The sequence below is a fragment of the Hylobates moloch genome, unplaced genomic scaffold, assembly GCF_009828535.3.
Source record: "Hylobates moloch isolate HMO894 unplaced genomic scaffold, HMol_V3 SCAFFOLD_6, whole genome shotgun sequence".
NCBI lineage: Eukaryota > Metazoa > Chordata > Mammalia > Primates > Hylobatidae > Hylobates > Hylobates moloch.
Window position 1 is genome coordinate 5,158,823 of NW_026652281.1, and position 13,578 is coordinate 5,172,400.

The 13,578-nt window shown below is 49.5% G+C and overlaps 1 protein-coding gene across 3 annotated transcripts in view; it reads left to right on the plus strand.

Annotated features, from left to right (window-relative positions):
• ZDHHC7 (zinc finger DHHC-type palmitoyltransferase 7) overlaps positions 1 to 13,387 on the plus strand; it is a 36,370-nt gene extending 22,983 nt beyond the window's left edge. For all 3 annotated transcript variants that reach the window (XM_032156291.2, XM_032156287.2, XM_058440428.1), the window contains 5 exons: positions 5,822 to 5,946; positions 8,587 to 8,683; positions 9,859 to 9,940; positions 10,639 to 10,769; positions 11,350 to 13,387. In XM_032156291.2, coding sequence (XP_032012182.1) covers positions 5,822 to 5,946; positions 8,587 to 8,683; positions 9,859 to 9,940; positions 10,639 to 10,769; positions 11,350 to 11,526 — 612 coding nt within the window. In that variant the 3' untranslated portion in view covers positions 11,527 to 13,387. The remainder of the gene's footprint in view (positions 1 to 5,821; positions 5,947 to 8,586; positions 8,684 to 9,858; positions 9,941 to 10,638; positions 10,770 to 11,349) is intronic.
• The last annotated feature ends 191 nt before the right edge of the window (positions 13,388 to 13,578 follow it).

Here is a 13,578-nt window from a genome sequence, read left to right on the forward strand (position 1 = left end):
CTGGCTCTCACTAGGCATTGTGTCTTCAGGGTCCATCGTGCTGTGGCATGATCAGTGCTTTATTTGGTTTAGGGCTAAATAATATTCCATGCTCTGGCCGGACCTGTCTCGCTTACAGCCATCGTTACTTGATGGGCATCTGGGCGAGTTCCGCTTTTCGGCTGTTACAAATCACGCTGCTCTGAACGGCCGTGTGTCAGTTTTTGTGTGGATGGGTGTTTCATTTCTCTTGGGTATATACCTAGGAGTGGAGTCGCTGGGACATATGGTGACTCTATGTTTAACCTTTAGTGGAACTGCCAAGTATTCTCTAAAGTGTCTCCACTGAGGGAAAAAAAAAAAAAAGGAGAAAAAACTTGTGGGGAAGGGAATGATGAAACAAAAAAACCCAAAACATCGAAGCATCCACACCATTTTACATTCCCACCTGCAGTGTGTCCACATCTTCAAGACATTATTGCCGTTCATTTGTGACGCCGTATCTCACTGTCTTTGCTGTGTATCTCCCTAATGACCAGTGACGTTGAGCATCATTTCATGTGCTTGTTGGCCATTTGTGTGTCTTCTTTGGAGGAATGTCTGCTTGAGTCCTCTGGTGACAAGTGACAGAAACCGACAGAAGTCACTGTAAATGAAACTGAGGAAGGGGGGGTATGCAGAGCCCCAGGGCAAGGACGCCTCTGGCTGCTGGCAGGCTGTGGAGTGGAAGGTGGACAGAGGGGAGAGGCTGCCAGCTGTCCTCAGGCTTTGTCTTTCTGTCTTGAGTCCTGGCTTTCCTGCTGCCCAGGGAAGAAGGGCAGTCCCCAGAGCAGGTGGAGTGGCAGTCACTGATGTCCACATCTACTGTTCTGAAGGGGAGAGTGGGCATGGCCCAGCAGGGTCAGGTGTCACCTCTGTCCTCCCAGTGGGGAGTTGATTTCTTCTCTCCACAGATCATGTCTTTACCCTACCAGGGTCCACTCCAGGCTGAACTAGAACCATCACATCACCTCTGAACAGTTGAGGGGTTGGGGCAGATACCCTAGTGGGACTTCATGTCATTTTTCTGAATCAATAGGACTGGGCAGTGCTTGCTGGGATTGGCCTGAACAATACAAATTGGGATTTGTATTGTCACTTGAGGAAAGTCATTGGTGCTTTGAGTGAGGAGTGGAGGGGAAGACGGGGTCAGAGGCCTACTGATTGATAGAGCAATGAACCCTGCTGTGGAAGGATGCGACTTTGATCCCAAGCTTCACTTTGGGATCGTGAGAGGGCTGGGAGGGAGGAAGGCCAGCCACGGCCCTGAGCCCTGCATCCCTTTACTTGTTAGAGCCTGTGTCTTCAATGCCAGCCCCGTGGATGCCCATGAGCCTTCTTGGCCGCCGTGCAAGTGCCTTCCGGAGGTACCCTTCATGGGTCCGCGGCTGCTGTCCAGGAGCTCTGCCAAAAGTGTGCTTTCCTCCCACCCTCACAGCAGTGCTGGGACGTAGGTGGAACATCCGTGTGAGAACACGAGGCCTTGCTGTGCCAGTAAGAGGCCAGGCTGGGATTTGAACCAGATTGTCTATCTTCAGAGCCCCGGCCTTCAAAATTTCACTTCTTATGGGAAATTCCAAATGTGCACCGTAGGAAGAGCACTCCACCTTGAGCTTGTCACCACCTCATGTGGTGGCCTTGCCCACGCCGTTCCCCTCCCCCAGATAACCCGCCTAAATCTCACTCATTCTTTTGTTTCATTTGTAAACATGTGTATCTTTTAAAAGGGCTCTTTGTAAAAACATAACCTCAATACCGGTAGCTCATGTAAAGCAACATATTTAATACCATGTATTCTGTTAGAGTTCAAATTTCCTCAATTGTCTCAATTCTTTTTTTTTTTTTGAGACAGAGTCTCACTCTGTTGCCCAGGCTGGAGTGCAATGGCACGATCTCAGCTCATTGCAACGGTCACCTCTTGGGTTCAAGCGATTCTGTCACCTCAGCCTCCTAAGTAGCTGGGATTACAGGCATGTGCCACCATGCCCAGCTAATTTTTGTATTTTTAGTAGAGACAGGGTTTCACTATGTTGGTCAGGCTGGTCTTGAACTCTTGACCTCAAGTGATACACCTGCCTCCGCCTCCCAAAGTTCTAGGGATTACAAGTGTGAGCCACCGTGCCTGGCCTGTCTCAATTCTTTTATAATTTTTTTTCCCTTGAATCAGGATCGAAATAAGGATCACACAGTGTGATTGGTTTATGTGTCTCTAACGTCTCTTTTAATTAATCTCTGTGGTCCCGGCAATCTTTTTTTCCCTTGGGGTTTAAGTTGAAGAAACACCGTTCTTTGTTTGCAGCTTACATCCCTGTACTGGGTTTTGATGTGCTCCTCGTCCCCAGCATTTTCCATAAATTAGGAGGCAGATCCACAGGCCCGGCCCCATTCTTACCTGCCCCTTGGTTAGGCCCTGGAGATCCAGATTGCATGACAGGGAGCCGGGGTGGAGAGCAGTGGAGAGAGGACCGGAAGCATGCTCTGCAAAGCCTAACTGCCCTGGAAGGGCGAGGTGGCACAGAGCACCTTGTCTGGGCCTGGCTGGCTGCTTTGTCTCATCAGGGCAGACTGGAAGTGAGATGTGGGCAGGGGCACCAGGAGAGGGAACAGCCAATCAGGGAGTACCTCTGAAGGGAGGCCGCCGGGTGTTTGGGGTGGGAGGGAGGAGCCTGAAGGCATCCCATGGCCTGGAGCCTATGGTCAGTCCCACAGGAAGATGGGCGGGAAACATTCAAGAAGTGTTTTAGAAAAAAACCTCCCGAAATGGTTAAAATGGGAACTGAGGAATGTGCTCAATTACTTGGAAGGTTTGTTCTGGTGGGAATAAGAATGCCCCATGGGTGCAGAGGAAACGGTGCTCCAGCCCCTGCTGCTGTCATCGTGGGCACATTCTGGTGAGGCCCTTTGAGATGGTGCAGCCATGCACACCCCCTCTGCATATGGTCTCTGTTTCTGCCAAACCACAGCTCGAAAGGCTCAGGATGGAAATGTAGGTGATAGACTCTGGGCCTCACGTGGAAGGAACCCCTCCTTGAAACCCCCAGGAGACCATGCCCTTGAAGAGTTTCATTGTCTGCCCAGGGTTCTGAGCAGCAAAAAGGAATCCCTGGACCCAGCAAGTGCCTGAAATCCCACACAGTCTCAGGTCCCTGAGGATCACCCAATGCGTACTTGGCTTCCCCTTCGAAATGCCTTTCCATGGTCATAAGTGACCAAAAACTGGGGTAGCATTGGGGTGGCCGCTTTCCAGAAGTGTATTGTGCCACATCGTATCATACTTGCTGCTGCTGTGGAAAAGTGCATGCATGGCTCATAAAATTATGGTGTTTGGAGTTTTAAAATCTGGCCCATTTCCTCTGAGGAGATGTGTAACACTCGACGGTCACCTGGGGCATATATGCAACGTTGTGGGATTTTATAAATCAAAGCAGTGTTAAGATCCCTAGATCGTTGGAGGAAAGTTGATTAAAGACTCCAGGCCGGGCACAGTGGCTCATACCTGTAATCCTAGCACTTTGAGAGGCTGAGGGGGTTGGATCACCTGGGGTCAGGAGTTCGAGACCAGCCTGGCCAACATGGCAAAACCCCGTCTTTACTAAAAGTACGAAAAATTAGCCGGGTGTGGTGGCGCATACCTATAATCCCAGCTACTTGGTAGGCTGAGGCAGCAGAATCGCTTGAACCCCGGTGGCAGAGGTTGCAGTGAGCCGAGATCACACCACTGCACTCCAGCCTGGGCAACAGAGCAAAACTCTGTTTCAAAAAAAAAAAGACTCCAAATTGTGGAATGTAAGTTAAGTAAAAATTTTTTGGGGGGGACGGAGTCTTGCTCTGTGGCCCAGGCTGGAGTGCAGTGGCGCGATCTTGGCTCACTGCAGCTTCCACCTTCCGGGTACTCTGCCTCACCCTCCCGAGTAGCTGGGCTATTACAGGCGCAGGCCACCACGCCCAGCTAATTTTTGTATTTTTAGTAGTGACGGAGTTTAGCCATCTTTGCCAGGCTGGTCTTGAACTCCTAACCTCGTGATCCACCCACCTCAGCCTCCCAAAGTGCTGGGATTATAGCTGTGAGCTACCCTGCCCAGCCAGTAAAATGTTTTACTTACTCTGATTTAAGTTTTCAAAGATAAGTTTAAACCCTTTTCTAACTTCTTTAAGGAGGCAGCGTGTTAGGAAACACTTTGGTCTTGACCCCAACAGCTTCCCCATATTAGGGCCATGGGACTGACAGGGCCTTGTTTGGAGGAAGTAAACCTCGGGGGAGGTTTGGGCAGTGAATGCTCACATTTGCCCTGGAGCCCCTCCTGGGGCCCCCTGCCTGTGCTGCCCGAGGCTGCAGCTCTGGCCCATTGATAGCCCTGAATCCAGCGGGCAGCAGTCTCTGACTCTGCAGGACACTCACCTGCTGAACTTTCTAAAATTTGGATGACAACCCTCACCCTGCAGAGGTTCAGATCTGTGGCTCTGGAGCCCAGCCAGGCACCTGTATTTTAAGGAGCTCCAGCAGGGCCATCTGCTGTTGGCAGAGCCCTTCACCACCTCTGCCATCTCCCAGGCTGTTAGCTCCCACCTTCCATTTGCCCCACCCACGTGGGTCTTTGCACAATCACTGCAGCCCTAACTGCTGTTCCCAATGTCTGTGGGTCTCATTCTCCAGAACTGTGATTTCTATGTGAAGTGCAGGCTCCAGGCTAAGAAGCAGACACAAGGCCTTGTTCCTCTTCTGGAGGCATTGGAACCCCCAGGCAGGTCTGCCTGTCTTACTCCACCCTGCCACAGCTCCCAGCATTGTCTCCCACAAACATGGTTTTGACGACATATCTCCACTGCCCGAAGAACAAAGCCTCTGCTGTTGCAGCCAGCTCTGGCCTTACCTTCCCTACATCGGGTCCTCAGTTGACATGGTGCTGGTAGGGTGACTCTTGGCCTTCAGCTCTGCCCCTTACCGTCAGCTCACGGCCTCCCCAACTCCTCTTTCTGCTGCTTCGCCGTTGGTCATCTTCTCCAGCTCCTCTAGCACTTGGGGCACAGATGGATGCACGTTCAAGTTTCTGATGCCGCTGGGCGGCCTTGTTGCCAGACATGGATCGGGTCAGGTGGTCTGGGCCGCCACCTCCAGGTTTGTGTGTGAATGCCTTTGAGGAAGTTGGCCAAGAGACAAAAGTATCACGTCACTTTAGCAACATGAAATTAAAGTCCTTTTTGAGATTGTTTTGTTCCTTGTTCCTTGTTCCCCGACTGCCCGATAAGAAAACCCTGGGCAGTGCTTATCATTAACCTCCCTGTCAGCAGGGGCTACAGGGAAGTGGTGTGCAAAGAGGTTCACTATCCCCAGGGATAGTGAGTGCCCTTGTCTGGGAACAAGCCTTGCCTCTGAAAATGCGGGTGGTTAAGCCATTTATCAAAAGAATAATAAGGTAGTTTTTTTAATCATTTGATGATATAGAAAAGATGATTTTTTTGAGTCTCACCCTGTCGCCCAGGTTGGAGTGCAGTGGCGCCATCTTGGCTTACTGCAACCTCTACCTCCTGAGTTCAGGCGATTCTCATGCCTCAGTCTCCTGAGTAGCTGGGATTACAGGCGCCCACCACCGCGCCCGGCTAATTTTTTGTATCTTTAGTAGAGACGGGGTTTCACCATGTTGACCGGGCTGGGTTGGCCAGGCTGGTCTCGAACTCCTGACCTCGTGGTCCGCCCACCTCAGCCTCCCAAAGTGCTGGGATTACAGGTGTGAGCCACCGCGCCCGGCCTGATGTTTTTAACTTTAATTTTCCCCAACTAAAATACATTCTTCTTATATGGTAGGGGGCAGTACCCAAAGGAAACGCTACGAAAGAATACATGGAGAGCTTGCAGCTGAAGCCCGGGGAAGTGATCTACAAGTGCCCCAAGTGCTGCTGTATTAAACCCGAGCGTGCCCACCACTGCAGGTACGTGCGCTGCTGTATTAAAGCCGAGCGCATCTGCCACTGCAGGTATGTGCGCTGCTGTATTAAACGTGAGCACATTCGCCACTGCAGGTACGTGGGCTGCTGTATTAAACGTGAGCACATCCGCCACTGCAGGTACATGCGCTGCTGTATTAAACCAGAGCGCGCCCACCACTGCAGGTGCATGGCCCCCGAGCATCTGGGCAGCGTTGCACGGGCAGGTCCGTAGGTGTCAAGTTCTTTCTGGGGTAGAGAGCTGAGTAAAGGGCCAGTTCCCTAGAGTCTTTTTGGGAGTTGGGAAACAGTATGGACTCAGGGATCCCCTCCTTCCCGAGGGACTCGCTGTGGCTCAGCAGCTGGAGGAGGTGACGAGGTTCCCACCTCTGTTTTGGCACACATGCCACAGGCCAGCATGTGTGTGCTCACAGCTCCTGGGCACATCCTGTGTGGGGGCTAGAAGAAAGGCTCAGAACCTTCCCCTCACTCTTGCTCTGGGTTCTTCCAGCCAGCCAGAGAGGCTGTTGTGCATTCACTTTTGTTCTTACCTGGGGCGGTGGTGCAGCATAGAAGCCAGGTTCTTTTGGATGTGCTCTCATTTTTTTGTTGTTTTGTTTTTTTTGTATTTATTTGGGCGTGCTCTCAAACACCTGTTACTGTATTTTTTAAAAGCCACGGTCAGTTATCTGCCTGGCTCAAGTAGCCTTCCTGGCCCTCACGCCTCACCCCTGCTGGTCTTAGTTGCGTTTTATCCTCTTCCCCCAGATTTGCCAGCTCCTGACTCCTTGTCTGCTCCTGGAGGGGCTGGCCATTGATTTCACGTGTTGAAGTGTGAATGTCTCCATTCCTTGAAATAGTTGTCACACGTCCCTGTACTGTGTGACAGGCTGCAGCTGGACAGTGCCCTTCTCCTGGGAGGTCGTGGCCTGCTTGAATAGGCTGGAAGCCATTGATGGCCTCCAACGGGAGGAAACCCAGAGACAGGGTGCCGACTGCTTTATGACTGCAGTGAAAGCTTTAAAAGATTCATATCCACATGGTTTGGCCAGAAAGTGAAGAAAGATGAAATGGTATCGGAGAGTAAATGGGTGGCTGGCTGGGGCTGGGGTTGGAAATGGGCAGTGACTGCATATGGGCGAGGTTTCTGCGATGGTGGGAGTGTTCGAAAATTAGATGGTGATGGTCTCACAACTCTGCAGATAGAATAAAAATCATTGAATTGTACGTTGCAAATGGGTGAACTTTTATGGTATATAAATTTTTTTGGGGGGGGATGGAGTCTTGCTCTTTCGCCCGGGCTGTAGTGCAGTGGCATAATCTCGGCTCACTGCAACCTCTGCCTCTCAGGCTCAAGCGATTCTTGTGCCTCAGCCTCCCTAGTAGCTGGGATTACATGTGCCTGCCACCATGCCTGGCTGATTTTTGTATTTTTAGTAGAGATGGGGTTTCGCCACATTGGCCAGGCTGGTCTCGAACTCCTGACCTCAGGTGATCCACCTGCCTCGGCCTCCCAAAGTGCTGGGATTAAAGGCATGAGCCACCTCACCTGGCCTATGGTATATAAATTATACTACAGTAAATCTGTTTAAGATAGATAAAATGGGAATGTTTTGGAAGTCAGGTGCTGTGAAGGTCGGGAGGGAGCCAAGGTCAATGAATAGAAGGTGACGCTATGGTCGGGCGCGGCGGCTCATGCCTGGAATTCCAGCACTTTGGGAGGCCGAGGTGGGCGGATCACGAGGTCGGGAGATCGAGACCATCCTGGCTAACACGATGAAACCCTGTCTCTACTAAAAATTGAAAGAAAAAAAAATTAGCTGGGCATGGTGGCTGGCGCCTGTAGTCCTAGCTACTTGGGACGCTGAGGCAGGAGAATGGCGTGAACCCGGGGGAGGCAGAGCTTGCAGAGAGCTAAGATCTCGCCACTGCACTCTAGCCTGGGTGACAGAGCAAGACTCCATCTCAAAAAAAAAGAAGGTGACGCTATGATAGCAAGTCTGCCTAGAGCGAACCTGCTACCATCGATGTTTGCTTGTTAAATGGTGCAAGCTTGGACTAAAAAGTAATTGATAATCAAATTAGTTATTTAAAATTGGACATACAGAGTGTTTTGGGCAAAAGTAAAATACAGCTGTTAAAAACAAGACGACTTCATGCCTGGGTGTGTAGTTGATGATTCAAGATGAATATGCAATCCATAATGTATATTCATCAGTGAATATGGATTGAGTGGTAGGAATTATTTGAAGATACAAAGAATGTTTCTTTCCCTGAAGGTAAAAATTCAATTTTTGTTTTTTACTGAAATAGACTTGTAACTTGTAAGCTTGCAAAATTAGGAACATTACTGATAGGTGTACATGATCCAGCTCTACTGGGGGAGAGTGTGAGAACTCTTGAAGTATGGCTCAGTGTGACCTTTCGCCCCAACCTGTTGGTCCGTTGAGTATTTTCCTTAGGAAACAGAAGACATTTAATTAAAATGATAAACCTTAAAGGAATATGGTGAGAATGTATGATTTTTTTTGACATGCTGTAGTAGAATATGCATTCTAATTTTCCTCCACCTTTGATTTCATTTGGTTATGTTACTCTGGTTTCCTCAGAGCATGGAATACTGAAAAATCAAACTCTCCTTTTCAGTATTTGCAAAAGATGTATTCGGAAAATGGATCATCACTGCCCGTGGGTGAACAATTGTGTAGGAGAAAAGAATCAAAGATTTTTTGTGCTCTTCACTGTAAGTAACAATATTTTCGTAGTGACTTACATTGAATTTGAAATTCTTTAACTGCTTCTTGCCTGGAGCAGGGAAATCTACTAAGGTCAGGGCCAGTTTCTTTCTAGCCTTTTCTCCAGGATTCAAATTATAATACTGTGCTGTCATTGGCAGGAAGTAGTCCCAATAAATAATATGTTGCTTATATTATTTTAGGTGTTCACTGTAGTTTAATTCTTTCCCAGATGTCCTCAGTCACTATTGTTTATTAATAATAACAGGAATCTTCCTGAAGTATGTTAGAGCTTATTTCCATTTTTTCTTTTTTTTTTGAGATGGAGTTTTGCTCTTATTGCCCAGGCTAGAGTGCAATGGTGCGATCTCAGCTCATTGCAACCTCCGCCTCCCAAGTTCAAGTGATTCTCCTGCCTCAGCCTCCCAAGTAGCTGAGATTACAGGCATGTACCACCACACCTGGCTAATTTTGTGTTTTTCGTAGAGATGGGGATTCTCCATGTTGGTTGGGCTGGTCTTGAACTCCCGACCTCAGGCGATCCGCCCGCCTCGGCCTCCCAAAGTGCTGGGATTACAGTCTTGAGCCACCGTGCCTGGCCGTTTATTTTTTTATAGACGGGGTTTTGCCATGATGCCCAAGCTGGTCTTAAACTCCTGAGCTCAAGCAATCTGCCCATCTTGGCCTCCCAAAGTGCTGGGATTACAGGCGTGAGCCACCATGCCCAGCTGTATTTTTCTATAAAATTATTCTACTTGGTCTAATATGATCTTGGGTAGGAAAATGTCAACCACTGCAATTTAATCCTTCCTTCATGTTTTCTCTGACAAATAAGATGGAGGTATAAACATGATGTGTCATCAGCCTTTGCTCTTAGAAAGACTTAATTGTTTAAGTTACTAACTGGCTGGGTAGATCACTAGAGGTCAGGAGTTACAGACCAGCCTGGCCAACATGGTGAAACCCCATCTCTACTAAAAATGCAAAACAGTTAGCCCGGCATGGTGCCTGTAGTCTCAGCTACTTGAGAGGCTGAGGCAGGAGAATCACTTGAGCCTGGCAGGCGGAGGTTGCAGCGAGCCGAGACTACGCCACTGCATTCCAGCCTGGACAACAGAGGGAGACTCTGTTTCTAAAAAAAATAAAAAATAAAAGTGACTAACCAATCTCCCTCTCATTCTAGATGTATATAGCTCTGTCTTCAGTCCATGCTCTGATCCTTTGTGGATTTCAGTTCATCTCCTGTGTCCGAGGGCAGTGGACTGGTAAGTTCCCAGGCTGTGTGTCATTCCTGGCCGTGCATGCTGTTATTGGATGAAAGGGGAAAGCTTTAAAGGAAGAACCAGGTTTCCAATTTTGAAGGAAATCATTGCAATTATTTTAGCAATTGAATTTTAAAGAATTTAGTTAAGTTGTAACACCACCATTTTGCTAGTATATTGTTTCTTTGAAAGCTTGTGTCTGTCTGCTGCTCAGCTAGCTCGCCATTGTTCAAAGCAGCCTTCGCGTTGCTTACGTGAGTGATCGACCCTAAGCAAGGGTAGTGAAAACAGGCGCTTGTTATCCTACCTTAGATATGCAGTGAGGTCCGGACAGGCTTATCCCACCCCAGGGGGACATGGGGAACAAACTCCTGTGAGCACTGCTCACTAGTGTGGGTGCACACAACTCTTGTGGTCTGGCTTCAGTTGCCATTTAATTCACAAATACAGTGTCAATAGAAACCTCAGAAAATACAGACTCTTTTGAAACCACTGGCCAGGAAGTCATGGTATGAATTTTTGCTTGGAAGGGTGGCCCTCCTCTGCTCCTTGGAGAACAATGAATGTGCCCATTTAGAAAGTGAACAACTTGCCCCTGGAAGCTGGCCAGGGGCTGGCCCTAGAGGATTCTTCTCTGAGTCAAACTTTCTGCCACTCGGGGTATTCAGGACCACTTATAACCAAGTTCCTCTTGTCTGCAGAATGCAGTGACTTTTCACCTCCGATAACTGTAATCCTGTTGATCTTCCTGTGCCTTGAGGGTCTTCTGTTTTTCACTTTCACTGCAGTTATGTTTGGCACCCAAATCCACTCCATATGCAATGACGAGACGGTAAGCTTTGTTCTCCGCTGTGTGGACTTCATATGTGGTCCAAGCTTGAGTAAATGGAAAATCCTAATGTCAACAATAGGTGCCTGTGGACTGACTCGGGAGCGTAACGGGACGGTCTTGATGAGCTTCATCCGGCTCCGTGTTTGCTGTTTCTTTCATTCTGGGCGGTGCATATTTCTAGTCTCAGTTTGATTTACGAGTCAGCAGAGCCAGGCAGATTCCCAGCTCCCAGTGCAGTGGGTAAATTTCAGGGAATCGACTGCCTTTAGGACCTGGCTCTGCAAGCCTGGAGTGGCGCTCAGTTAATGTTTGTGCACAGTCACTAACAAGTGAAAAATATTGGTGCCTGGCTGGGAGGGCCACTGTAGTAGTCTGGGCTGGCCGCATGGCCGCAGCCGGGCTGGGCTCACAGAGGCCACGGGGTCTGGATGGGGCAGCGCTGGGAAGGAGAGTTCACTCACCTACCCTCCGTCGAGCGCACGCTGTGCTTGAGCACGGTGGATTCTGAAGCTTGGTGGGGTCTGCCAAGCTTCCACAGCTGCTGCTGCTGCTGCTGCTGAGCTTTTCTTTCTGCTTCCAGGAGATCGAGCGATTGAAAAGTGAGAAGCCCACGTGGGAGCGGAGGCTGCGATGGGAAGGGATGAAGTCCGTCTTTGGGGGGCCCCCCTCACTCCTCTGGATGAATCCCTTTGTGGGCTTCCGATTTAGGCGACTGCCCACGAGACCCAGAAAAGGCGGCCCGGAGTTCTCAGTGTGAGGCCTGGCTCATCACAGACTTCCACTTATTTATTTGGGGTCTGAAGGGTATCAACAGCTCATCTGTGACCAACAGGGCAACTGGAACCTACACAAACCAATTGCTTGCAGCAAGCAGAGTTTTATATATTTATAGTCACAGATGGCAGAGGAAGAGGCTCTCAGTCCCCACCTGTACAACGACGGAAAGGTGTGTGGCCACGCAAAGAAGCCAAACGCCATGGCCTCCTGCAGAGCTTGGGCTTCTGTGGAGAATACTTCGGGTTATTACATGGGTTATTCAAATCCTGGGTCCTGAGCTGCTGTTGCCAATCATGAAGAGAAACGGTCAATCCAGTGAACAGGGATTCTCCGAGCAGTCATTTCAGGGGGCTCCTGCTGACCCCGCCACTCAGCAGTGCACTCCCCGGATCACAGCAGGGCGTTTACATAGAAAGACGTTTTGGTCTCGATTAGCTCCGATGCTTTACACTGAAGTTGCAAAAGATCTGTGCACTGAACAGTGAAGGTGGCTTCCGGCACACTCCCCTCTGCCCTGGAAGAGACATCCTTTGACCCTCCCAGCAAGTCTGTGTGTGCGCATCTGTGCGTGTGTGCGTGTGTGTGCATGTGTGTCAAAATTGCCAGTGTTGTTTAGGCGGTGTAACATTTACCGGCTGTGTACAGAAAACAAGCTATTTTTTAGAAACCGACGTTTCAGGGAAGAGGGGAGAGAGCCACGGGGTCCTGCCTGTGGTTACTATGAATGTATTGCTGTTGGAGGACATCTCGATCCAAAGAACAGCCGTTCCTGTGCGGCCCTTCGTTGCCCTCCTGCTTTCATGTTTTAAAGAAATCTTGAGTGCTTGAGGGTCTTGGAACTGATGTTTTTTTTTTGTTCCAGCCAAACTAGCAGTGTATAAATGGCACCTAGGTAAGAGCAGAGCTGTGGCTCGGTGACTCAATACTTGGGGCAGCTCGATGCTGTTTGTGGGGCAGGGGAGGCATCCCGACTGGAGAGGCAGGGCCCAGCCCTTGGGCACCTCTGGGAAGGTGAGGGGACCATGAGGCAGCCAGCCCCTGGAAGGGGCAAATGTGCCACCGCAGGCAGCTCTACAGCCGGGAATGGCCAGGATGGCGCCCTCTTGTTGGATTTTTTGGTTAGCTTTTACGTTTTCTTCTCCACCCACAGCACAGGTGATAAAATAGGATCCTTGGTGCGGAGCTTAAAATTACGCCAGAAAGCCAACAGCTCCCCTCATGGGGACTTGCCTTAAACTTGCCTGGTTTGTACATTTTTTGCCGGACGCATCAAGAAGCAATCTGTGACAGTCTGAGGGTCTTCCTTTAAGCTTGCCCTCCACGCTAAGAGAAGTTGGCATCTCCCTCCTGGGAACTGTTTTGCCTTTCTGTTCATCTGTGAACTGTTTTTTGTTTTTAATTACTCTGTACCCCATCCGAATCAGGGCTTCTACCACTGCTGATGCAAAACCACAAAGGGACCTACCTGAGCCACCGTCCTAGCCAAGCGAGCAAACCTGCAGGGGGTTTGGAAGTGGACTTGGTCACCGCAGAAGCGTGTGCGCCACTGGGGGAAGAACCGCGTCACAGCCACAGGGAAAAAGTATGGGTGATCCTGGAGACGTGAGTTTCCGAGATTGTTTTGCATATTCATTTGCACATTGTTGTCTGGGTTGGACATGCGTGTGGGCTTCAGTGTGAGGCTTTTAATATGTATATCCTGTTATCAATAAAACAATTATCCAAGTGGTTGAATCCTGTGAGACTTGGCAAGTGTGTGCAAATCAAGTATACTTGACTTTTCAACCTCTTCTTTCAATGTAACTTTTATATGAAATAAAGTAATCAACTGACAGTTCTCACATGGCTTCCAAAGCGCCCGTTCTTCATGGATGGCGGTGTTTTCAGGGGGTGCCTTTCCGTGCTTCGTGGACCCAGCCCCAGGCTGTTAGGGTCACTCCCGAACAGTTTCCAGAAACTCTAAATGCTTTCATGCCCATGACGAGTGACCTGGGCACTCAAGCGCGACTCACAAATGTTGCCCAGTGAATAC